The 27384-nt window shown below is 43.3% G+C and overlaps 2 protein-coding genes across 2 annotated transcripts in view; both read left to right on the forward strand.

Annotated features, from left to right (window-relative positions):
- Positions 1-6279: 6279 nt before the first annotated feature.
- hpf1 (histone PARylation factor 1) lies at positions 6280-15169 on the forward strand. The gene is made up of 8 exons (XM_083635163.1): positions 6280-6351; positions 6974-7163; positions 7947-8133; positions 8392-8490; positions 10940-11093; positions 11390-11477; positions 12108-12280; positions 14707-15169. The coding sequence occupies exons 1-8, from the start codon at positions 6313-6315 to the stop codon at positions 14839-14841; spliced, it is 1065 nt and encodes a 354-aa protein (XP_083491289.1). The 5' UTR covers positions 6280-6312; the 3' UTR covers positions 14842-15169.
- A 2406-nt stretch (positions 15170-17575) lies between these two features.
- Positions 17576-27384, forward strand: part of ank2a (ankyrin 2a, neuronal) — a gene marked incomplete at both ends in the record, with an annotated part of 143112 nt that continues 133303 nt past the window's right edge. The window contains one exon of the mRNA XM_083635920.1: positions 17576-17707. Within this exon, the coding sequence (XP_083492046.1) occupies positions 17576-17707 (132 nt within the window). The remainder of the gene's footprint in view (positions 17708-27384) is intronic.

Below are 27384 nucleotides of genomic sequence, written 5' to 3' on the forward strand. Positions count from 1 at the left end.
ATGATCAAATGAAAAGTTAAATATTGCACCGATGCCCTAGAAAATATTGGATAATAAACTGGAATGTTAGGTATTGCACAAATGCTCTACAATATATCATCTCTTACTGTTAAGTAGTTGGATTGACAGTGGAACAAAAGAAAATGTATACCTGTTCATCTTACTCTGTATGAAGGATGTGGGTTGGTGAGCTGTACCTTCTGCCTGATGGCAGCAGCTCATACTCTGTATGAAGGATGTGGTTTGGATCGCAGGTGATTTTAAGGCCCTGCTTCCTCGCTGTCTCCTTGAAAATCTCCTCGAGAGAAGATGGGGGCTGCATGCCAATGATTTGACCAGCCCTCCTGATTAGGTTTTGGAGTTGTGATTGCTACTAGACATTTTCACTCATGACACTCCTCTGTTTTCCTTCATTTAGATGGGTTGCACTACCTGACCACTGCTCATGGCACGGTCTACCAGACTTTCTGTGACATGACCACTGCAGGCGGTGGCTGGACCCTGGTGGCGAGCGTACATGAGAACAACATGTATGGCAAATGTACAGTGGGTGACCGCTGGTCCAGCCAGCAGGGGGACAACGTTAATCTGCCAGGAGGAGATGGAAACTGGGCCAACCGAAACGTCTTTGGAACGGCCGAAAGTGCCACCTCTGATGACTTCAAGGTGGGCTACAGTAGATGGTTCCTGACTATACTGATTCTACTCACTGACAACCATCGTTCACGAGAAAAACATCAATGCTTTAAAGTCCAGTTGAAATAAATTACTACACAGGGATGGTTGCTTCACTTCTTCCCTTTCTTTCCCAGAATCCTGGCTACTATGACTTATCTGCAAGTGATATGTCAGTGTGGCATGTTCCCAACAACAGCCCACTGGAGAACTGGACAAGCTCAGCCATCTTACGATACCACACAGCGAACAGCTTCTTACCCACATATGGGGGGAACCTCTTTGGACTCTTTTCAGTAAGATCTACTGTGCCTTAATACATTCTGCACTTGGGTTATGTATGTAACCAAGAAAGATGTTCCTATCCAAATGTATTCCTGCTCATTCCCTGTTCCTTAAAGTGATAATACGGTAGATTTTCATCTAAATAAATGTCTGTTAAGTCACTATCTATTTGATAGTGAGTTAACCCAATGGTGATTGAGCGTATGGCCCATTGATGGAGGCCTTTGCATTTTCCGTATTGCAGCATTTATGAACTTGGTGTCTGTAGTGACACAGGGTGGGCAGAGCTAACCCAATAGACTCACTCTGTAGGTTACTGTAGGTTCCTGACAACTCTTGTGTGAAGGATAACAAGCTACTTTTTTCCGGTCTCTGCTAGCATTACGCGTGGTTACTATGGCTGAACAAACTGAGTAATGTCACATAATAATAACAGTCTGTTAATGTCACATAACAGTTTGGATCTCACCTGCAATTACCACTCATCGCCAATAGGTGTCACCCAAGAGAACAAAACTGAAATCTTCCGTATTATCACTTTAAAGGATGAACTGTTGAGTTGACTTGCAAGGCTTGAGCTTAACAGAGAGTGAACAGGGATTTAAATCAGGGAAATATTTAATTCTCACCAATTAGAATGACTCACATAAAACATTTGATCATATGACTCTAGTTAATTTGCATTTCACCTCTCAGACGAGACAGGACACTGCTTTCAAGTCTGAAATTTACCTAAATGGTAGGAAGAAGAACGTTTAACTTTTTCACTAACTGGGCGCTGCTAGATAGATGATGTCACTAGGTTGACTGTACATTACAGTACAGTACAGTATACAGTACAGTACAGTACAGTACAGTAGCAGTACATTACAGTAGTAGGGCACAGGCTATAGTCAAGTGTTGATAGTAAGGTTTTTGAATTCCAACAGGCTCACAGTGCTGTTGTGTTTCTGACTTGGATTGGGGTTGTTTTGGTTCATCAAAACATTAAAAATCATTAAAATGGGAGAAGCTCCAGGACTGTTGTATGGACTAACAAACCTTACTTTCTACTGGCATGGGGGCGGGGGCGGGGGGGCTGGGGGGGGGGGGGGTAATGACTGAATTTTCATTTCAGGGTGAACTATTCCTTTATAATGCAGGGTTGCTATTCTTTTGAGCAGGCCTGAATAGAACCTACAAGCTTTCTTTTTTGAATATGCATCCCCCCAGCTGATTTTACAGCATTTATTTTACAGCACTTGACTGGTAAAGCACTACATTTAAAAGGTTATTTGCAGTACTATTAGTTTAATTATTGAATGTGTAATGTTTCACTGTGTTTGCTGTAGGAAAGTATCACTAACATTTCTTTTTTCTATTACAAGCGTTACCCAGTGTGGTACAATGAAGGGTCTGCACTCACCGATAATGGACCATACTTCCCTATCATATATGATCATGGAGATGCGGACACCACAAGCATGTTTTATGGACCCTCTTCGAGAGGTAATAGTATTTAAAATGAGCATGTTGTGTGTACTAGCAGATAGTCTATGTGCTGCTCTTGTCTTCTGCTGTGATCTTGGTACAATATAGATTGTACTAATGCACAGTATGTGCAGGTTTCTGTGCTCATGTGATCTGTCCAGTGAAAGCTCTTTGCATCTATCTAGCTTCAATCATCTTTATTTACATTAACTTTACACATGCAGGACCTAGACTGATTGATCGACCAATCTATCTATCTCTCTATCTATCTATCTATCTATCTATCTATCTATCTATCTATCTATCTATCTATCTATCTATCTATCTATCTATCTATTTATTTATTTATTTATTGCTTCTCCTTTAGGTGAGTTTACCCCAGGCTACATCAGCTTCAGAGCTATCAACTATCAGCGTGCTGCCACTGCCATCTGCTCTGGGATCAAACCAACAGGAGTCAATGTTGAACATGTGAGAGTGGATTTATGTGACTACTTTGATGCAGTACGTCAGTAATGGTAGATATTACAACAAAGAAGTATTCCAGGTTTAGGTTACTGTAGAGCTAATGTAAGACAGAGGAAAGTCTTCATAAGTATCACAAGTATAACAACACAAGTCTCTGTATGTGTTTTTATTGGTTTTACATATTTTCTTTTTTTTAGTACTGTATTGGTGGAGGAGGACACTTCCCTGAAGGTGCACCAAGACAATGTGGAGACTTCACTTCTTTTGACTGGAGTGGCTATGGGACCAATATTGGAGCGAGTGCATCCAGGCAAATTACTGAGGCAGCTGTACTGCTCTTCTATCGCTGATGTTCCCTCATCTTCTTTGCATCTCTGAGCTGGGCGCCTCTGTATCACCATGCAATATGGCCAGGTTTACATCTGTCTTAGTTTCTAAGTTGGAATGATAACTCCAGACAACACTGATAGCCTCTACAATGATAGTATCATATTAGCATTGTGTGCACTGTAGAGTAAACTAGTCGTTTAGGCTTACATTATCAACATGATTCTTTCCTGTCTATCTTCCTGCATTAAAATGTATACTGTGCTTGTACTGATTTTATTTTCAGTAGCCTGGTAACCTATTTACATACCTTTTCTCCACATAGTGTATTGTAGCTTGTTGAGTTAGATTAAATTTAAATCATAAAATTGCAATTTCTGAGAGCATAATATGAAAATATAGAGACTACGATATTGATCTGTTTAATATCTGTGAGAGCAAAATTATTGATTGATTGCTTATTAATTGGTTGTTGATCATTATCGACTCTGTTCCATAATAATCTATGGCTGTCTCATTTTAAGTCTCTCAGGGCACGCATCTGGGGAGCATTCCTGAAGATAGACAACATGTATTTTGTCTTGTGCCCAGACCAAGGTTGTATTGTCTCTTATGAAAGATCAAGGTTGAACCTGTGTAGTTGATGGGAATGTAGGAGAAATGTACTGGGCATCAGATGGAACTTCTATGAGCTAATGGAATTTCACAGCAGAGATCAGGGTGGGGAGGGCACCCTACTATCACTATATGAGTGTGAAGATGAGAGCTTGGGGCTCTCTTGACTTAAGCGTTTTGACTGTTGGAGAGACTCTGTGCACAGATAAACTTTTTCATGGAATAAATCATCCTTATATACATTTTAAACGAGCAACTCATTATTGATGGATCAACAAGGCATTTCATGTAGACATTTTTCCCATTACATATCCATTATATGACTAAAAGAAATATGAAAGATCCTAATAAACCGAATTAAACCCTATTAGCTAGCTTTGGGGTGTTCTCTTGCCTAGACAGACATAGCCCAAATAAATCAGGATGGCTCCTCAACCATAAGGATATGAAGCAAGTGGAAGTAAACCTATCTTTTACCATTCCAGAAATGGAGATGCAATAAACAAACATTTTCATCATCGCTGCGCCTTCTAGTAATAATAAAAACTAAAACTTTGTCTAAAAGGCCAAATTGGTGAAAACATCATAGTTTACTATTATGACCCAGTCTGGCGGTCTGGATCACAACATAAACTAAACAAGGACAACCATGAAAAAGTAGTGTGATTTACTGGTCACACAGTAAAAAAAAAAAAAAGTGACAAAAAATGATGCTGGCTCACTACACAGCTAACAGTAGCAAGCTAATCTAAAGCCTGTGGGATAGGCTGAAGCCAAGGCTGGAGCAAGCATTGTAATAGAAGCTAATACATAAGGTATAGCTCAGCAACACACCAAACACAATACAAAACCAAAGACTGACTGAACCGGTTCTGTCTAACCGGTTCCCTTTAACGAGGTCTGCCCATATGGCTGTGAGCCCAGGCATTAGCAGCAGACACATGGGATCATCTGCTGTGCTTCCTCCACAGCCAGGCTCAGCTGCTTCAGCTCTCTCTCGCTCTCCTGGACCCAGGCGCGGACTGCATAATCGGGCACGTCGGGCAAATGCCCGGTGGCCTGCCCTGGCCTGCAAAAAAAAAAAAAAAAAAAAATGTGCCCCCAGTCAGGCCACTCACTGAACAGCAGGCCAAGCGCTGCCTACTGGTTTAGTGGTTTTATTACTTTATTCAGGGTTAAAGTGGGTGCATCTCATTGTAAAATTGGACTCGGCCCAAATTGGGCTTCAAACGGCCCAAATCTGGCTTCAAACGGCCCAAATTGGGCTTCAAACGGCCCAAATCGGGCTTCAAACGGCCCAAATCTGGCTTCAAGCAGCCCAAATTGGGCTTCAAACGGCTCAAATTGGGCTTCAAATGGCCCAAATTTTTTGCCGCCGCCCTACGGACGCCGGCACGCGCGTCGGCCCGTATCGGCCTGGCCTGCATGCTTGCTATCTAATGCCCGGCCTGAATTAGAATCCCAGTCCGCCCCTGCCTGGACCTTCTGCTGACTCACAATCAGCTGTTTCCGGAAGACAATATTAGGCATAAGGAAAGGTTTTCTCTGTGGCTGGTTGTATTTCTAACACCATACGTGTTGTTACACTGGACATTTGAGTCATAGCTCAATAAAGAGGAAGGAAAAACAATATTTTTCCATTAATATGTTTTATGACCACATATCAACAAGATATTTGGGCGCTGTCTGTGGTGCTGAAGCCTGACTGAGCACTCATTCTGGACTGAGACTCCACAGTGGTACTGTATTTCTCCAACAAGTGTCACATGACACACAACGAGAGGCTTCTTCTTCTTCCCCTCTCTGTTTCATCTAGAATTACACTTTTTTATACACTTTTTTTTCTTTTCTTTTTTTGCATTTTTTGCATTTTTTGCCTTTATTGGACAGGACAGTAGATATACAGGAAAGGTGGGGGGAGAAAGGGGATGACATGTGGCAAAGGACCACGGGCCGGCCACACGAAGGACTATAAACCCTTTGTGGTATGCACTCTACGCCACCGGGATGCCCCAGAGTTACACAACTCCACACACACACACACACACACACACACACACACACACACACACACACACACACACACACACACACACACACACACACACACACACACACACACACACACACACACACACACACACACACACACAATCAATAAACAATCAATTCATAAGCTCAAACTGTAGCATAGTTATTCCTCAGTCATTGTCCCATCATGGTCTTCACCTCAAATTCATAAAAGGAAAAGTAACGCACACCAAAGGTTGTAGTGAGGTGCTGATCACTGGGAGGCGGTAATGCAACATAAAGGATGCCAACTACTGCCAACACCACAGAAGAAGATGATGATGATGGTTGCAGTTAGCACGCCCGGCTTTTAGAGGGCAGTGGTGCGCTTTAACAGGGCGCAGTTGTTTGCTGCTTCCGGAGCGCAGAAGAAGACGCTGATAGACGGACAAGAGGAAGAATATGACAGGGCGCGCGAAAAGAAAACCCAAATCTATTCAGGTAACTGTACACTACTTTGACGACCTGTGCCTGCCTGCAAACATGTACATTTTACGCGTGGTTTTACCAAACTAGGGGTGTGCTGCGTACGGTTTTATTGGTGAAAAACAACTTGTGTGTAGCGCTACCCGGTGTTTCGCATACTGCCTTGATAGGCAGCCGACAACATGGCAGCAGCACTGCTGGCTAGTGCAGCAGAGCAGAGCCGCTTGGTCAGTAGCATGGCATGGGGTTGACAACGCATTGGGTAATCGGTGTGTAACGTTAACGTTACATTTCCATATTTTGATGTTAGGTTACACACGGCGTAACAACGATGGAGCTGAGGCGTGGCTTGTTGGTTCACCGAAAACACTCTTCTACTAGCAGCCTTGGTGCAGGGAAACGGACCATTGCCTGGATTTCACGCGTAACGTTACATTAGCTAAAATGCCATGAAACGGTGGATTGGTATTATGATTGCTTTGCTTGTTAACAACCACTTGTCAGTTCTCGCAGATGATGGGGAGCGTTGTTCTGCACGGCTCTTGATTTTCACAGCTGCCTGCCTGGCTGCGAGCAGCTAAACTGCTACATGTACGTTCCAGTCATTTAACCCAGTTGTTTCTCTCACTTTCCTCAGGGGTCTGGGTCAGACAACGGGGCACTGAAGAAAGCCCGTGCTGATGAGGAATCCACGGCAGCAGTACCGCTGTCAGAGGTCGGATCAGACCAACGGGATGATGTGTTGCAACTCTACAAGCTTCAAATGCCTGAAGATCTGTACCACTTCTGGGACTTCTGCAAGGGGCTTTGTCCTGACAACCCCCGGGGTATGCCCTGTACACATACATCTTTTTCATCTAGTTACAGTGGCACGTGTAATACAGACATGCACTTAACATCTAATCCCACTCTGTTTGTTGACATACAAACACTCATAGCACACTCTCTTTAGTGCTTAAAGTCCCTGGAAACCAAAATCCACAAAAACCTTCTAACTATTAAATTTAGGGTCTTATGTGAGTAATTGTGTGCCTCAGAAAAGAGAGAGAATTACTTTCAACCCTAACCCCAAAAATCGACACTTTTCTACAAGGTCTGGATTTCCATTTCCTCATTGAAGAGAGCGGAGTGCGCGGTGCTAAAATGCATGATCTTATCACGTCATAAGATTCAATCGAATCACACACACGCATGCATGCACGCACGCGCGCACACACACACTGACACACACACAGTAGCGCTGTGTGCACTCGCAGCGCAGCGGCGAGTGTGTTCGCCAAGCAACATGCGAACACACACACACCATCTCTCTTGGTGTGTGTGAGAGAGAGAGAGAAAAAGAAAATACACTCTAAAATCTAATCTGTCAAACCTAAATTTATATACCGTACTTTGCGACGTTCATCATCGTTCAAATTTGGCTGGTGGCTTATTAACATAGGTTCCTGTGATGTGATAAACTCAAATTGCTAAATAATAAAAAAATATTTCTGGTTTCCAGGGACTTTAATTAGCTAAAGGATGAATGGATGCACCAACACTCTGTACTGCTACTTGTGAAAAATATATGCATCTCATTGATCTCAGTATCATTGTAATCGAATCTCTAGGTGCGCTGGTAGACACACTGGGTTTGCAGCTGGTTGGTCCTTTCGACATTCTAGCAGAAGCTCACAAAAACACAGAGAATCCTCAGCCTAACTTCCACCTTCATTGGAGGTATTTTTATGACCCACCGGAGTTTCAGACCATCCTTCAGGGGAGTGGGGACAGCCAGCACCACATGGGCTATTACAGGTATAGTACACACATCGTGTAGCAATCTCACAATACAAGGTGTTTGAATTGTTGTGTTGAATCAATTGGAAATACGGTACACTCTTGACTGTCCAGATTGAGAGAACATAGCTAGTACTGTACGCAGTTAAAATAATGGAAACTGTAATGGCAAAGATTCATGATGCCAGATGCCAAGTCCATACTATATATGACTACAGGATTGTGGTTGGGTCGTGTCTTTTTAAATTTGATTGTCCCTGCTTCCTATCTTATCAGAGACACTCCAGACTCCCTTCCTTCATTTGTTGGGGAAAATGATGCCAAGAAGGGCTGCAGTATAACACAGATGGGGGACAATGTGTTTGCAGCTGTCCAGTGAGTACTGAACACATACACTGTCCAGTGAGTACTGAACACATAGACTTGGGCTGATACTAAAGCGAGAAACATGCTTCAACGTGAGCCTCGAGTTGGGACGTCGTCGGCAGCAGCTAGACATCTATACTCGAACGTCAGCTCAGACACACAGGCACACACGGAGTTCCCCTGTCACCCCGCATTTTGGATTTCTGACTTTTCTAAATACAGGGTGTCCGAGGGAAACGCGTCACGAATAGCGATTTTTCTTTTTTTTTCTGAAATGCTGGAACGAGCCGATTACACAGTCCTTTCATCTACATTAAACAGGGTTTAAAATTCACTTTGCAAATGTATGTTCTTCAGATAGGGGGGATTTATAGATTTTGGGGGGATCTATAGACTTTGGGGTGGATTTTTTCAGCCGATACTATAACCGACCAATATCTGCTTCTCCTGTCCGATTAGCGATAATTTCACATTTTTGTATTTAAAAAATGAAGTTCTTCATTTTATTATTATTTTTTCTCTCCATCTTTTGCTTTATACTTCTCTCTCTCTCTGAAACTGATTGGAACAAGTAACCGAACAACATAACTCAACACAAAGCTAACTAGTAAAAAACTAAGAATTGATCTGTAACACCCATCAAGATGACCTGAATGTTTATTGTTTTTTGTTTTTTGTTTTTGTTTTTTATTTTTATTTTGTGTGTTTGCATTTGTAAAACTGTCACTCATGTGGAGAAATGTTGGAACATGATGTAAACAGTCTGTGCTACAACAAAAACTTTAAAAATAAAGTTACAAAAAAAAAAAAAAAAAAAGTTCTTAACCTGTAGTTTATGCACACCTGAGTCTAACTTACTATGGTTCATTGTGTTTTATCTGCAGACTAGGAGCCATAGGCTTTTGGTTCTATCAAAGCCCTTATTTTTTCTTTCTTTACAGTTAGATTTGGTTAGGTCAGAGCTATGGAATATTAAATCATCCATCTCATTACATCTGCCTTTCTTACTGTCATGTTACTGGCAAAGCTTGCATTATCTGTCTGTTTCCACATGATTAAAGAAAATATGTGATGTGATGATGACTCATGGTTTTATGTATTACATAAAATATTACATATTTTCTTTAATCAGGTGGAAGCATTTTTCAATCAAAGGTGAAACGACACAGATATTAGCCTTATGGTTTATTGAGGGACTTACCCTACCATCAATTTAACGTTCGCTCCGGTTAGCCACCGTAACGTTAGCCGGCTGTTTTTGGAGCCACTGACCGACACAAAACCTGGACGTTTCATTTTGGGTAAAACATGAGGGGTTTTTATATGGATTACGCCAGCTCTGGGAGTATGAAGTGCTTTGAATGTGCGGATATTTAGTCACAACAAGCAGTTTTCTGCTTGCTACACCGCTGCCTGAGGTAACGTTCAGGCGAGCTAACAGTCCGCCCTCTAATGTGTCCGACCAGTCGTCCGTATTTAGCAATGTTCGTTCCGCTCCGTCGGCTTAACATTATAGACATCGGCGCGCAAACAATTGTGGGACTTCTCCCCCATTATAAATTACAAATCTGCGGGAATTGGCAAAAATATGCGTGATTCTCGCAATCCCGTGCCGAATTTTAAGCCCTGATTAAACAAAGATATTCACATTGCTTTGTAAGTTTTGCATGCTTATTTGCAAGGATAATTAACATTTATGGGCGCCCACTTCCCAGCTGGAACACACCAAATGCGGAAGCTTGAGCTGGCCAGCTAGCGGCCCAAGGCAACGTCCAGGCCATCACAGCTCTCGTGCTGTTCACGTCTTTGGTGTCGACCTGACGTGGATTCAGATTTTTGGGCAGCTGCACGCTGGCAGGCTCAACGCGGCAAGGGTTTTCACGTCAAACCTTAAATTATGATTAAGCGTGCTGGTGCACCGATCAATCGGCCACCAATAAATCGTATAGCATGACATAGCTGGGTAGGCCTGTTATGAGGGATACTTGATTTAAAGACTTTGCACACAGTCAGTTTTTTCGTCTGAAATTGACGCACGAAAAGCAAAAGAATACGACCTCATTTGCGCCCAGTGCCACCGTAGTGTTGCTATTCACAATGAAAAATGGCGTCTGAGAAGTTAATTCACTTCGTCTCCCAGCAGCACAAAGCATTTTATGACAAAGCAGGAATACAGAGATTTGGAATTAAAAGACAGAATGTGCCAGGCAATAGGATCGCGGTAGTTTTCTTTTCGTTGCGAATTTTCCCAACGAATATTGGATAATAATTACCGCATCGGACTCAGTGTGCAAGGTATCTGTGCGTGATGTTTTTTTTCTGATGACGGAAAAAACAAAAACGCAGCAAACAGTTCGGACTCTGTGTGCAAAGACCTTAAGGCATTCTTATTTTCTCTGTCTCTCCTTCCACTTATGTCCTCCGCTATTTTGTATCCCCTTGTCCGCTCCTCCACCAGCCTGTGCCTGTTGAGGAAGAGGAAAGAGAGGGGCAGCCAGAAGGCAGGTGGAGACGCCTTGGCAGACTTGGAGGCAAAGCTGAGAGGCAGGGCGGAGACTCTGGACTTCTCTCTAGAGCAGAGGACCAAAGGCATGAAGCAGAGGGACAAGAAGGTATCGGACACAATGAAGCCAAACTTCTTGTCTTCATTGGTTTTAGGGCCTCAGTCGTCAAAAGATGTTTGTGGCAGTGCTCGTGTCAACCTATTATGTTGCCCTGTGTCCGCCACTGTCATTTTATTGCATTTGACAGGACCATTTCCATTCACTGCTCTTATGCAGTCTTATGTTGATTCAAGTCGTGCACAAAACAGTGGTTTGACAGAAATGGGCCAAAATGATTTGAGAGAAATGGACCATGGGCCAAAATGCTCACGTCGGGTAACTGGAAACCTCTTGTCCCATCACAGGTGGTCACCAAGACGTTCCACGGTGCCGGCATCGTTGTGCCTGTAGACAAGAACGATGTGGGGTACAGAGAACTACCAGAAACAGATGGTGAGCTCAGGCACATGCTAAAGTCGGGTGTTTTCCCCGTTTTCTCCTCGCACTGTATATAATCTCCGTACTGATTATTCAATTTTGGATATGGGCTCAGTCTTTCACTTTGAAATGGAATGTATTTTTAACCCTTAGTGTAAAACACAAAATTAAATGTGTTGTGAAGGCAAGTTTCACAACATGTCAAAGCAGACAAATGTTGCTACAAATGTTGTTAGAACTTGACAGTTAATGAGTGATGTGCCTGTTCAATAGGCACATGAGTGATGGATTTTCCTCTTTAACATATTAGCGATATAACAGTATGAATGCACAGAATGAAGCACAGAAATGTATGCAAATGTTATTATTTGTGAGGTTGTAACCAGCAAGTGTGTGCTATTTTAATTTGGCTAACAAAGGATTAATCAGTTATACAAAAATGACAAACGATTAATTTTCGGTTGATTGCTCGATAAAACTACTAATCATTTCAGCACTCATGTTACAATACAATAGTATACAAAACGATAGTATATTGTAACATAGTATTATCTAACCATTTCAGTATACCTTTAACATTAGAAAGTCCATTTAATGTCACCCAGCCAGAGTTAACCTATGAAATCTTTCCCTCCCGTTGTCCAGCTGGTCTCAAGAAGATCTGTAAGGCCATTGCTGAAGCACGGAACGATGAGGAGCGGGTCCAAGCCTTTGGACCGCTCCAGGAGATGATCACGTTTGTCCAGTTTGCCAATGATGAGTGTGACTACGGCATGGGTTATGAGCTAGGAATAGACCTCTTCTGCTACGGCTCCCACGTGAGTCTCATAAAGTGCTGCATTTACACACATTTGAAATATTTATTTATGTCCACATAAATACAAGTATGCAAAGGACATAAACAGTAATAGTGCAGTCAAATGCTCGGAGTCAGTTACATGAGTGCCCAGACGGCAAACACAATAATGCATACACATAAGAAACACACAGGATGATAACATGGCAGGTTGATATATACAGTTATACTGTAATGCAAGATAGCGGTCAGTATCCACTTCATGGGTACAAAAAGCAGCGCCTCCTCCATATTGAGCGGCTGCCGATAATAGTAGATATTGAACAATATCTCGCTAACTGCTTGGCCCTTCTCTTTGGGAGACCAGCCATCTGAAGGCCTCTCACAACCAGCTTATGGACATGACCTAGGCTACCAAATATGAAAACTAGAAGTTTACACCTGTAGCCCAGCTGTGAAATGGTCTGTTCTAGCTGTTGGTATTTCGTCATCTTGGTTAGAAAGGCCTCCTCTAGGCTGTGGTCAAAGGTACAGCCAACCTCTAGAACAAAAAGTGCTGCATTTACACACGCACACATGCACGCACACACACACACACACACACACACACACACACACACACACACACACACACACACACACACACACACACACACGTAGAGGTTTAATTGCTCTCTGGCCACTGTTGTCCTTGCTTCATTACTCAAAACACGCACGAATATGTAATCTACAGTACATGAAGGTATGTTTGCTGTCCCATTCACAAAAAAGTACTCTACATGAAGGTCTGTTTGCTGTCCCATTCACAAATAAGTAATCTCCATGATCAGAATCAGAAACACTTTATTGCCAAATGCATCACAAGGACACACAGGAATTCATTCTGGTGTAGCAGCACAACTCGACAAGATAAAAAACACAGACGGGACACAGTCAAGACAAGACACTCGGGACATGGTAGAACCTGTACATAGTCAAATTGACAAAAAATATAATTTTTGAATAAAAGATACACAGCTAAAAACACCCCTAAAGGTAAAGTACAATCATCAGTACCTAGAATAAAAAGATACAAAAGCAGGGACTAAAATAAATGTGATAAGGTGCTTTAAAGAGGGTGACCGAACGTTATGTTGAAGTTATGTTTGCTCTCCCAATTCACAAATAATAAGTAATCTACATGAAGGTATGTTTGCTGTCCCATTCACAAATAAGTAATCTACATCAAGGTATGTTTGCTGTCCCATTCACAAATAAGTAATCTACATGAAGGTATGTTTGCGGACCCATTCACAAATAAGTAATCTACATCAAGGTATGTTTGCTGTCACATTCACAAATAAGTAATCTACATGAAGGTATGTTTGCTGTCCCATTCACAAATAAGTAATCTACATCAAGGTATGTTTGCTGTCACATTCACAAATAAGTAATCTACATGAAGGTATGTTTGCTGTCCCATTCACAAATAAGTAATCTACATCAAGGTATGTTTGCTGTCACATTCACAAATAAGTAATCTACATGAAGGTATGTTTGCTGTCCCATTCACAAATAAGTAATCTACATCAAGGTATGTTTGCTGTCCCATTCACAAATAAGTAATCTACATCAAGGTATGTTTGCTGTCCTATTCACAAATAAGTAATCTACATCAAGGTATGTTTGCTGTCCCATTCACAAATAAGTAATCTACATGAAGGTATGTTTGCTGTCCCATTCACAAATAAGTAATTTACATGAAGGTATGTTTGCTGTCCCATTCACAAATAAGTAATCTACATAAAGGTATGTTTGCTGTCACATTCACAAATAAGTAATATACATGAAGGTATGTTTGCTGTCACATTCACAAATAAGTAATCTACATGAAGGTATGTTTGCTGTCCCATTCACAAATAAGTAATTTACATGAAGGTATGTTTGCTGTCCCATTCACAAATAAGTAATTTACATGAAGGTATGTTTGCTGTCCCATTCACAAATAAGTAATTTACATGAAGGTATGTTTGCTGTCACATTCACAAATAAGTAATCTACATGAAGGTATGTTTGCGGTCCCATTCACAAATAAGTAATCTACATGAAGGTATGTTTGCTGTCCCATTCACAAATAAGTAATTTACATGAAGGTATGTTTGCGGTCCCATTCACAAATGCAAGTTTCAATAGATGGAGCTCACATCTCATTGTTTTCAGCATCCTCCATTTTGCATGTTTAGATAACTTGTAGGTGCCGTTTGGTTTGTGCTTATTTCATAGAATAAAGGCATGATAAGACGATCATCGCAAAACAACTTTAATTCAATTGTCTCGTTTAAATGAACGCATAATAAAAAATATGAAAGGTGCTCATCTTTGAGCCATACAACACTATTCAACAGAAATTGATAAGAATGTAGTTGGACGTAATCCATTATTCATCTTCTGTTTCCTGTCTCCCATTAGTACTTCTACAAGGTGATCAGGCAGCTCCTGCCCATGGCCTACAGCTTGCTGAACAGGAGTTTGTTCGGGGAGATCCTAGAGGCCCACCTCTCCAGCCGCTCCCGTGACAACCTGAACCAACTCTCTGCCCAGTAAAAGATTCAACCTGAACCTACTCTCTGCCCAGTAAAAGATTCAACCTGGACCTACTCTCTGCCCAGTAAAATATTCAACCTGGATCAACTCTCTGCCCAGTAAAAGATTCAACCTGGATCAACTCTCTGCCCAGTAAAAGATTCAACCTGGACCTACTCTGGCCCACAGTGCCCAGTAAAAGATTCAACCTGGACCAACTCTCTGCCCAGTAAAATATTCAGCAGTAAATTTCAGTTCTAGTTCTTATAAGCTTTTCCCACCATGAATTCTTGTCTTGTGTCATTTGTCATTGTTGATGTGTTCTGGTGGTTTCGGTGCTGTCATTGATAGGTACCAATTTAATTATATCTTGTTTGTGAAAGGTAGATATCTAATAAAGTATCATTTTTATATTTTTAACATGTCTCATTCATTTGTATCTGAGGTTATATTCATGCTACACTGTATATTCTTCATCTAATGTGTAATATTTGCAGGCGTATGACTGATTAACAAGGCAGAATTACAAAATGCTACACACAGTGGAGGCTGGTGACTCGGTCAGGGATCGATGTAAAATGTTTTACACAAAAGTATGGATGTTTAGGTCTACTGTATACTTGACTAAACCTATATGGACTGGCCTACTACCTGAACGTATGTAATATACGATAAATGGATAGTCAATCGGTTCACTACAGGAAAGTGATGTTTATTCACTTGCATTTTGTTGTTGCAGGTAATAATAAAAGAACATGTTATGAGGAGTGTTTTTGTTTTGAGTGTATGTTATATCATCCAGTGGCGACAGAGGGCAGTGTTCCATGACAAGTCTGGTTATGAAAGCCTCAAACAAGTTAATTCAGTTACCGTAGTCAGATTCACCACAGTTGACATGGGGTCATTGATAAAAACTGAATGGTGACAGAAGAAAGGCTGACACCTGCATTCTATAATAGCATTGAAACTACAGGATAAAATCTGGTCTGACTTGGGTTAAGCTATGGTGTCCATGGTCATGGATAATGTTTCAGGTCCAGCGCCGCGGTCATATATGAATAAAAGTGAATGTTAAAGCTCAAACGTGTTATCATTTGATGATGACAATCTCCCTTTGGTTTACAAGTGAAATTAAAAAGTTGCTTGTTATTCCACTTTTTAAATTAGTAATGACAATATGGATAAATTATGATTTTTATTTTCAGACTTTGATTTTGATATATAAAGTATAAAATATGAATTTGATTTTCAGACTGATTAATTAGGTGTATGTCGTACCATTATGTTACGGTATAGGGTGATTTTATTTAAATCTGTTTTGCAACCTGTTCATTTTTTATTAAAACAATATGACTTGTAGATACACATGTTGATAGCATAACAATTGGCCGTTCTTGTGAAAATGAATTATTCTTTTTTATTAGCAAGGAAAACCCATGCAGTCTTTCATACACCTTATATGTTTTATAGATGCTTGTAAAATCCATGTGCTGCCATCTACCGTATGTGACTGATTGTGTGTTTTCCTACCAGTCTGGTCATTCATCTCCAGTCCATATTAGTTTGAAAATGGCTCGATTCAAAGTGTGTCCAGTATCTATAGACTATCTCCATGCCCTTTAAACCCAAATGTTTACTACTCTCTGACTACTACTCTGACTACTCTACTCAGCCTCACTTCAAATACTTTTCAAATACATTGTGTAATGTTTTCTGTCAGTACACTGGCTGCAGCGCGCTTGGTCCTCTGATACAGGAGTCGGAGTCCTGACTCCTGCTCGGTTTGTTGATGTCTCTCAGCTCTTGTTATTGGTGTTGTCCTGTCAACCTTCATTGAATACTCGCTCTGTGAAGAGGCACAGACCCAGTTGGAGGTATACTGGGAGCCAGAAAACATTGCATTGCCCATTGCCTCTCCTAGAAGCGCTCCAGTGATTTGATTGCACAGTTTGTGCTTGATCATTCATTGAAGTTGGACGGTCACACTCACACATCCAGTCTGCAGCCAGGCCGAGCTGAGGAACCCCGCTACTACTGCAGCAGCACCAAGGAGGAGGGAGGGGAGCGACAAACGCAAAACAGGAGCGCACTTGTGCTGCGTTCAGGTACTCATCCTATGGTCATATTTCTTACTATAGTCATACATAGCCAAAATTGACAATTTTATTACGCAGTATCAGCCTACTTTGATGAGTACATCTGCGGGAGGTGTGTAATCTGTATCTGTGTGTGTAAAAAAAACGTAAAAGTTAGACATGAAGTCGTAGAGTGACAAACAAAAGCAATAACATACATGTATAGCTACATCACACTGACTGACATGCTCTCCGCCCCTGAACGTCACATATGGCCAACTAGGGTATGGCTATCTCGGCTCCCAGTAGCAGGCTATTTACCACTTCACCAGTTCGTGACGCTTAAACTGTATTTATGAAGTTTCCGACGGCACCTGAAGGCAGCATCGATCCTGCGGTGGTTCGGGCAAGCGCACCGCCACCGTGACCGATGCGCGCTCACATTTCCACAACAGCACACCGGGAGCATCCCTGATGATGGAGGGAGCGCTGGGTTTCGGTCTGAGCATCTAAACGAATCACTCCAGCACGTTTGATCACATTTTTTATTAGAGACTGCCACTGACGCCGCAGAATGGCCCCGGGCCCTGCCGAGCCGTGTTGACTCTGAGGCCCGGAGACAAGCCCACCTCAGACCGCCTCCAGCAGCCAGCCAGCCAGCCAACCAGCCAGCCCGAGACATGTCAAGCAGCCCTGCAGAAAGTCACTCCAGGGGCGGCGGCTCCGACCAGGACCTGAAAATGGCCTCTTCGAGCAACACGTCCCCCGAGGGAGGAGGACCGCCGCCGCTACACCAGAACCGTATACGGCAGGTGGGTCTGTCCGCCCGCAGGTTGCTGCGCTCTCTCTCTCTCTCTCTCTCTCTCTCTCTCTGCATTGACCCGGGCCAGTCAGCCGCAACGAGCAGCCCAAACCGCTGCTGATGCTGTGCACTTCGGGAGAATGAATAGTAAGAAGGCGTTGTCCTGCTTAGCACGTCTTTCAACCTGATTGATGTCGTTCAATAGGCTAACAATGCGAGCACAGCTTTTAGGGGGAAACTGGCCCTCTGTTTTGGTTAGCAGACTCAGACTGATGTGCTGTGCTTCAGGGAAAGTGTGGCGATTCCCAAATGAGCTAATTCTGGTCGTGTTATTATGGCCGTCAAAATAAACAGCACCAGGCCTAGACTGACTCCACTAGCTCATCACAGGCTGCAGTGGAGCCAGTCAGGAGGAGTGTGTTTGCACCTTCTCATGGACCACTGTATCTTACTGACAAGTTGTAGAGTGGATCACCATCACCATGGGCTACTGGCAGAGAGAGAGAGAGAGAGGATCTGTTGTCCTGTTTGCCCTTCTCTGTCCAGTATGAACTCTCCTGCAGCAGGCAATGCACTAGCTTACAGACTTTCTGCACAATCTTAGTATGTAGCTATAGAAGCCTGTGAGTTAAATTCACTATGATGCCCTGTTTTCAGTGCAGAATTGTTTTTTGGAGCACAAAAGTTCTGCATCCACCGGATGCACATCATAGCGTTTCACCGGAAGACCGTGGTGCTATGCTTTTTGGCCCCAGACTGGTGTCACACAATGGTAGTTTCATAGCCTCCACTCTGAGACACACTCATACTGTATATATACACACAGTTATAAGGTCTAGGAACTTGTGGTTCTGTTTCAGCATACACAATGCTGGGCAGTGTGTGCGTGTGTGCACTCTTGTTTGTGCCCGCTAAGTACTCTCTCAGGCCACTCACAGGCTGGGCTGTGTTTGCCAGTAAGCCCCTCTGTCCTTGTCTGGGCTCAAATTCTGATATGGTGCTGCTGACCAGGTATCCTCCTCTCCTCTCCTCTCCTCTCCTCTCCTCTCCTCTCCTCTCCTCTCCTCTCCTCTCCTCGCCTCTCCTCTCCTCTCCTCTCTTCTATTCTCCATCATCACAAGACAGACTGAACATCTGGATAGATTTAAGCAGTGCCTCTCTCACACATCAAATAATTTCAGATCCATATAGTGAACAATAAGACAGAAGGTTGTTGCAAAAGTGCCGCCTTTGTGAGAAATTATTCTTGCCGAGATTAGAGCGGCCATGACTCTGTCCTCAGACTTTAATGTATTCAAACACCGACCCTTCCTCTCCCTGTGCTGTGCCTACACTGCACAGCGTCTTTTTATGAACTCCTTATGAAAAGTTCATGAGCACAAAGAAAAGTAAGGAAAACAAGGGCGTGGCACATATGACAACAACAATGTCTAAAACCCAGCCTTGTTTTATACCAGTGTTTTTCCAGTTAAAGTTTCACTCAATAAATTGACGCACAGTCCCCCGAAGACATAACCACTACATGAGTGAAAATTGGAGAGAAAAAAAATCTATGATCCATTTATTTTATATGTGTAAAAATGAATCTGTAACTATGCATGGATGTGTATTATAAAGATGTAAAGGGAATGATTGTTAAAGGTTGCCATCTAGACATGAGATGGTTGTGTACAGTATGTGTGTGTTTGTGATTGTGTATTTGTGTGTTTTTGTCAGCGTGTGCAGTGGAAGAGAATGAGGAGATAGATGGTTGTTTCCTGTCTCAACGCACTCCCTCAGGCTAATTAGATTTCAGTAATGGACTGTAGTGCTACACACACACACACACACACACACACACACACACACACACACACACACACACACACACACACACACACACACACACACACTTTGCTCCTCCATTTTGGGTGGGGCCCAGATGATCCTCAGTTACTCAGATGCGATCAGCATAATCAACATTAAATTGTCAAGACAAACAGGTGTGTGTGTGTGTGTGTGTGTGTGTGTGTGTGTGTGTGTGTGTGTGTGTGTGTGTGTGTGTGTGTGCGTGTGCGTGCGTGCGTGCGTGCGTGCGTGCGTGGCCGTGCGCGTGTGTTTATTTACTTGTACTCCATAAAGAAAGCATCGGGGAGGGGCATGTTTTCAAAGCATATAATAATTATACCCTAGCCTAACCCTATATTATCCCAACAATAAATGTCTTATCATTGTTCCACTAGATTGACTTTGGTTTTTGATTGAGTGAAATGTCATTAATAAAAAGTGAGCTGATGTCCATGAACAGAAGGATTCTGGGATCAAGTTGAGTCACATATGAACATCATTTGAAGTAAAGCTGCTATCTTGGTCATGGATGGGTAGAAGTGTTTATTCTGAACTCATCCGCTTGCTTCAGTCACAGTACAGGTGACTTGTATCATGTCACGTGGCTTGTCTATGATTTCCACAATGCAGAAGACACGGGCGGAATCACAGAATCTGATACTAAAAATGGAATCAACTGTAAAACATGGAATATTGCAGTATTTTCCATAATTTGGCTGAAATTGATTAAAAAAAAAGAGAGAGAAAAAAAAGTAGGCCTAATTATTGTAGTAACATAAATTATTTCATAATTGTAAAATAAAATAGGCCTAGAGAAATAATTCCGTTTTCGATCGGGATGTTTTGAGAGGGGCGTCGGGCTTGCGTGGGACCCTTACGTCACCTCGCAACTTGGTTGTCACTCTGAGGAACATGTCGAAGTCATGCCAAGTCATAAAAAAAAAGCAAATGGGAAAAAAACTTAATTTTATCAGTGATCTTTTACCCCTATTGCTTTGCACAGCGCTACCTTTACTTGAAGTCGTACAGGAATATTTACCTCTTAAGTCTGACACTTTTGTTTATTTCCTTGTTCAGCAGCGTATGAGATTTAGAAACTAAAAGGGGACGTCTGATGGTTAGCTGTTAAGCTAGGCTGTCTGATGGATACAAAAAAACACCGGTAGGTGAGGAGGAGAACTGGCAATGAAACATCCCTGGTGGAGCTAACGTCGAGAGGGCGTTCAATAGTAGCGGATCTACAACTTGTGTGTGTTGTTGGTGTCTGCGTGCGAGACAGAAAGAGAAGATGACAGAGAGTCATTGTGATGTCACTCAGGATGCGAGTGCGCTTACTTGTAGGTCTATAAATACCAGCGCTCTCTAGTGTGACTGTCCTGGAGAAACATGGCTCCTTCCCAGCTGAGTGTCTGCATGCTCACTGACCTGCCGGCCCAAGCCTGTGTGTCACACTGAGCATGTGCAGGGCTGCTCTGGGCTGCTGCTGAGCACTTCGCCTACTCCCCGTCCCCGCAGTCTTTTCTCTTCTCTATCTGAGCAGCACACAGAGACTGCGTCATCATTTTTCACCCCTCTCTGCCTGTGCCAACTCACTTTCCTGGCATTCAATACTGGATACTTGGAGCTAAATTTGCATAGATTAAGTCCAGGACTAAATTTAATTCATATCTGCCGCTTGCACGCATATTTGAACCAAAATGCACCCTTCCTCCGATTGGCTTAGGGTGTGTGTGTGTGTGTGTGTGTGTGTGTGTGTGTGTGTGTGTGTGTGTGTGTGTGTGTGTGTGTGTGTGTGTGTGTGTGTGTGTGTGTGTGTGTGTGTGTGTGTGTGTGTGTGTGTGTGTGTGTGTGTGTGTGTGTGTGTGTGTGTGTGTGTGTGTGTGTGTGTGTGTGTGTGTGTGTGTGTGTGTGTGTGTGTGTGTGTGTGTGTGTGTGTGTGTGTGTGTGTGTGTGTGTGTGTCGATGCATTGTCCACCATCAGATTGAAACTCTCACAAATAAGTTTGCAAGAGAGATGAGACAGAAGAGAGGCCTCCTCACACCACTGATGTGGCTGCTGTATTCTATTCCCACTAGTGAGGTCTGTGTTCCCATCTTGCATCCACTGATGACCTGACCTTCTTTGCGGGGATGGGATGATGTAATTCAATATATCGCAAATGCAACAAAGTAACAATATGTATCGCAGGGAAGGAAACAACTGCTGTAGTAAATCACAAGTAACATTGTGTGTGTGCACTGTGCCTTGCGCATCACAATGTCACAAGCTTTCCATCTAAATTACATTCATTTAGCTCTTTTGTAATGACATTTTTAAATGGTTGTTTACACTAGCAGCAACTAGCAAGCCAATGGCATTGCTGGAAAGATTTGGGGCTCAGAAATCAAACATCGTTCTGCACAGTCATACTTGTTGTCATTGAACCTCTATTTATTGCATTGTGGTTGTATCGAATCGCAGTTCGCACATCAAATGATATCCTGAGATAATCATCCCATCCTTGAGTTATAATTTATATAGATACATGTATATATATACACACACTCTGTCTGTGGACATGCTACATGTGTGGGCATGCTATGCCATATGTGTGGAGTGGACATGCTGACCACACGTAGTATTGTTATAGTGCTGACCCTATTTGGGCTGCCCACAGTGCCCAGTGGTGCCTATATAGGACTAGGGCTAGACGACTTGACCTATTTCTTGCGTATGCAGCACCTGGTGGTAGGGAGGGAGGTCCTTTAGTGTTTCCCTGTTTCCTCCCATTTGACAGCTCTGATTGGACCACATCCCTTCCCCACTGTCCTGTCTCTCCCCCCCCCCCCCTCTCTCTCTCTCTCCCTTTCCCTTCCCTTCTCTCCTTCTATCATTCCTCCCTCCAGGGACTCACTCCCTGCATACAGTACTGTAGGTACTAGGTGTCAGGCTGTACCCCACTCAGGTGTCAGTCCCATCCGTCTCCCATTAAATACTGCCCTCGCTTCACCCTGTCTCCCTCACCTCAACCCCCACCCCACCCCCCACCTCGCTTCACCCTGTCTCCCCCACCTCGCTTCACCCTGTCTCCCCCCACAACACCCCCCACCCTGAGATCTTGATGTTCCAGGAGGTCAGGTTTCATACGCTGCAGCCTTTGACATTTACATCTCTCTCTTTCTGTCTCCCTGTCCATCTATCTGTCTCTGTCTCTCTCTCTGTCTGTTGCTCTGTCTCTCTCTCTCGCTCTCCCCCTCTCTCTCTGTCTGTTGCTCTCTCTCTCTCACTCTCCCCCTCTCTCTCTCTGTCTGTTGCTCTGTCTCCACTGGGAGTGGTGTGATGGGATTCTGCAGGAAGGGAGTCCTAATGGAGCCCCGGCTTTCATTACATTATCTCTGAACACACACGCACGCACGCACACACACACACACACAGTACACACACACACTCACACACGCACACACATACACGCATGCACGCGCACCCACGCACGCACGCATGCACACACACACTTGAAACAATCATATTTCATATACATATATATATTTCATATTTCATAATTCATAAGCCGTAATCTTTCAAACTGTAGCCTAGTCATTCCTCAGTGATTGCCCCGTGGTCTTCACCTCTTCAACATGACATAGCTGTATTTACAGGTGCTGTTACTCATAACCACCAGCAGGTGCTGTTACTCATAATCATAACCACCACCAGCTTGGTTATGAGTGCTTAAGCACAAACCTGTGAGTGGCCACAAGTAGGCCACTCTACGACCACTGCTGATGGTAACCAGGAGGCTTGTTGCCATTCAGCGGTAATCACCATTGCTGTCTTGGAGCAGCTGCTATAGCGCTCCTCTGTGCAACCAGCCAGGCATGATGCGCTCTTAATGTAGGATCTGGCCAATCACATCGCCCCGCTCCCGCCCACCTCCCACTCTGAGTACCTCAATCTGGCCTGGCATGATGTGGCGTGGCGTGGGGGCTGGGGTTTACGTTTCCACACAACAGGGCTTCCCGCTTGAAGGTGTGCCTTTAACTGCTGACGCCTTGATATGGCTGTGACTAGTCAATAGACCCTTTTCACGGGGGCCATTTTGTGTCGAAGCGGCCACAGGTGCAAGCAAAACAGTAATGAGGGTTTCCAAGTTCCAAGTTCCATGATTGGAAGTTGGAAACCCTGCCGTTTCGACACAAAATGATCCCCCGTGAAAAGGGTCCATAAACGGTCAAAAGCTGCAGCTAAAATATGAATAAAAATGGCTAAACATTGCATTTCCTGTAAGTTCTTCACAATAAAAGGCCTCACGTTATTTTCTGAGTGGGAAGCTTCTATTATTATCAGCAGCAGGAAATGTTTTCATCAGCTCCTCAGCAGTAACATAACTTGGCTCCGAGCGACGAGGAAACTAAAGCAGATATGATCTGAGAGAAACTTCAAACCACAGATTTTCACTTAGAAGCTACGAACGTACTGAGAGCTGAGCACATCGATGCTTAAAAAAAAAACACTTTTCTCTCTGCTCACTACAGCACAGAGACATGAGAATTTCGCGGGGTCCTCACAGGTTGGCTGTGATTGGCCAGACATCACCGCAGCCCCCTTGGAGGCGGGTCCGGCATGCTTTGGCCCTGCTCCGGAGTAGGTCCATCTCGAGCGCGGCACGGCAGGCTTTGGCACGTACTAAATTTTGAACGAAGACCGAACTCAGCGCGGAATGGCTTGGTGCAGCCAACGGTGTCAATGGAAAAGGCCAATTAGACTTGTTTCATAGAGATTGTGACATGGGCGTTGTCAGGAGCGCTTTTCATCAGAGAGGCTTCTCAGAGACTCCCTGTGCAACCATGCCCTGCACCCCAAGACCAAACATCTCCTACATAAATACATACACCTACAGTCTCAGAGACTCCCTGTGCAACCATGCCCTGCACCCCAAGACCAAACATCTCCTCAATAAATACACCTACAACCATGCCCTGCACCCCAAGACCAAACATCTCCTCAATAAATACATACACCTACAACCATGCCCTGCACCCCAAGACCAAACATCTCCTCAATAAATACATACACCTACAACCATGCCCTGCACCCCAAGACCAAACATCTCCTCAATAAATACACCTACAACCATGCCCTGCACCCCAAGACCAAACATCTCCTCAATAAATACATACACCTACAGGGGGGTAGTTGTACCGTGTTGGACATGGGTGGATACTCAGAGTGTTCCAAATGCCATGGATCCACTTCATCCAACCGGCTCTGATGCAACACAGAGGCAACAGTCATATGATATTATTATCTATGGGTTGTGGGCGATGAGTTTCCATGCCATGTAATGGTGATAGGGTTGTGTAAGAAAAGCAACGGTATTCCTGTCCCGGATCCAGGGAACCATGTGGAATTTTAGCATGGCTATATTATATTTGGTCACAAATGGCAACCTGACATTTCATATCCTGGACCGTCCGTCACCCTCGGTCACCATGGCACCCCAAAAGTAGTTGGGGTTGTCCCTGTTAAATCTGACACCATTTCTTCTTATTCACGAGTTTCATGGTGAGACAGTGGGCGCTTCCATGACACCCTCCCTCCCTGTTTCCAGCTGCCGGTTGCCTGTTTCCGCCCAGGACCGTTCATAGCGAAAGAGACTGAAAATAATCATAATTGTTGTGACTTTGTACCTACCTATGTCTTGTAATGATGCCCCCCAGCACAATAATTTCACACGTGCATAATTGTACAACGGAGTGACAATATCTTGAATCTTGAAAGAGAGAGACCGCTAAAGCTCCGTTCAATGACCAAATAATAAGAGTTCCGGTGTGGACATTTAGCCTTCAAAACGAAAGCGGCCGCTATGCAACCACATACTATTTTTAGCCATTTCGGCTAAAATAAGCCCGTACAGTACGAGTGAATTGACATTCACCTCGTTTTTGTAAAATATCGCCGCTATGCAACCACACAGCGTTACTATTTTTAGCCATTTCGGATAAAATAAGCCAAACGTTCCCGCTCTTTGATAGCGGCGGCACCTCCTTGCTAGTGAAAAAAATGTAAACAGGAAGTCGACAACCGGCAACCGCTGAGAATCATGGGAAACGAAGGTCCAGGAATAAGGTGAATACTGTTGGATGTTGCTAGGGGGGTCCCTCTCTCTACCCTGACTATCAACCATCAAAGCAGAAATGCCCCAAAATGAATCTAGCAACACTGTCTCGTAAAAGCCATTCATCAAAAGAGCACAGAAGAAGGGAAAAGGTGACCGGTGATGAGGGGAGGCAGTCTACAGATAGTTAGATCATGTTAGCTGACTACAGCTGTGGGATATGAGGAGTAGAAGCTGTAGGTAGACCTTGATGTATCCTCAGGAGGAAGCAAGGAAGAAGAAGAATAGTGAGATGGGTCTTCTGTTGACCGTTTCCACCGATAAGAGGTGTTTTAAGGGAAGAGGATAGACTATTGAGACACATCCTTAGTCTGGCATCATCCAGTCTGGTGCCATGAACTAAAGGGCAGGTGTTTTTGGAGTGGGGGCGGGTTCCGAGGCATTTAGATGTTAATTATTCATGATGGCCTTATAACTCTGTTTCCCGTTAGGGAGAACCAGAGAGAGCGAGGAGGGGGCGGTCGGAGATCAATGAAGTTCTCAGAAACAACTCAAACACCTTTATATAAACATGCTCTCTCTCTCTCTCTCTCTCTCTCTCTCTCTCTCTCTCTCTCTCTCTCTCTCTGTCTCTCTCTATCTCTCTCCCTCTCTCTCTCTCTCTCCCTCTCTCCCTCCGGCTCCTTCTCCCCCCTCTCCCCACTGCCTCTTTCATCATATTTGAGTTGAGTCAGTGAAGGATTTCTCAGAAGAACACATCAAAGGTTTCCACTGTGTTCTGAATAGCATGGCTCAAAGTGCTGCATGTAGAGAGACAGACAGACAGACAGACATACCCACAGACGCACAGACACACTGACAGACAGACAGACAGACAGACAGACAGACACACACACACACACACACACACACACACACACACACACACACACACACACACACACACACACACAGACAGACCGACACAGACAGACAGACACACAGACACACAGACACACAGACAGACAGACACACAGACAGACAGACACACAGACAGACAGACACTAGGGCATTCACGACTAGTGAATTTTACTAGTCGACTAGTCGTCCCTAAAGGTAGTCGACTAGTCGACTAACCGTTTTTAATTTATTTTTAATAATTTTTTTTTTTTTTTTTTTAATCTTTAAGAAAGAACATGAGGTATTTACACGACATACATGGACTATCATATCCCATATCCCCCACAAAGAACATCAAAACACAACAAAACAAAACAAGAAAACTGCATAAGATACACAATAATCCAAGAACAAACAAGACTATTGGACAAACAACCAAACAAAAACAATGCATTCAGCTCCTATCCTGATAAGCCTAATGACACTGGGGTAAAAAGTTCTTAAAGTCAAACTCTGTATGTGGTTGCCATATTTTGGGGATGTCTAAGAATCTGATTCTTGTAGTAAATTTCTTGTAGTAAATGTTATCCAACGTATGGTAGCTTGAAAGTTCATTCCACCAGTACAGCTGGGGGATTGGATGCTTTCCAATTTAAAGCTATGCATTTCCTAGCTGCCAACAGGGCAAGATCTATGTATTTACTTTGAATGCATTGTTTTTGTTTGGTTGTTTGTCCAATAGTCTTGTTTGTTCTTGGATTATTGTGTATTTTATGCAGTTTTCTTGTTTTGTTTTGTTGTGTTTTGATGTTCTTTGTGGGGGATATGGGATATGATAGTCCATGTATGTTCTTTCTTAAAGATATTAAAAAATTTTTTTTTTTTT

Source organism: Poromitra crassiceps (genome assembly GCF_964638095.1).
Source record: "Poromitra crassiceps genome assembly, chromosome: 4".
NCBI lineage: Eukaryota > Metazoa > Chordata > Actinopteri > Beryciformes > Melamphaidae > Poromitra > Poromitra crassiceps.

Excerpts from the sequence above, each read along its gene's own strand:
- hpf1 (XM_083635163.1), top strand. The coding sequence starts at position 6,313 with ATGACAGGGCGCGCGAAAAGAAAACCCAAATCTATTCAG. Across the intron at positions 7,164-7,946 it reads TTGTCCTGACAACCCCCGGG|GTGCGCTGGTAGACACACTG; the intron begins GTATGCCCTGTA and ends TCGAATCTCTAG. Across the intron at positions 12,281-14,706 it reads TCTTCTGCTACGGCTCCCAC|TACTTCTACAAGGTGATCAG; the intron begins GTGAGTCTCATA and ends GTCTCCCATTAG.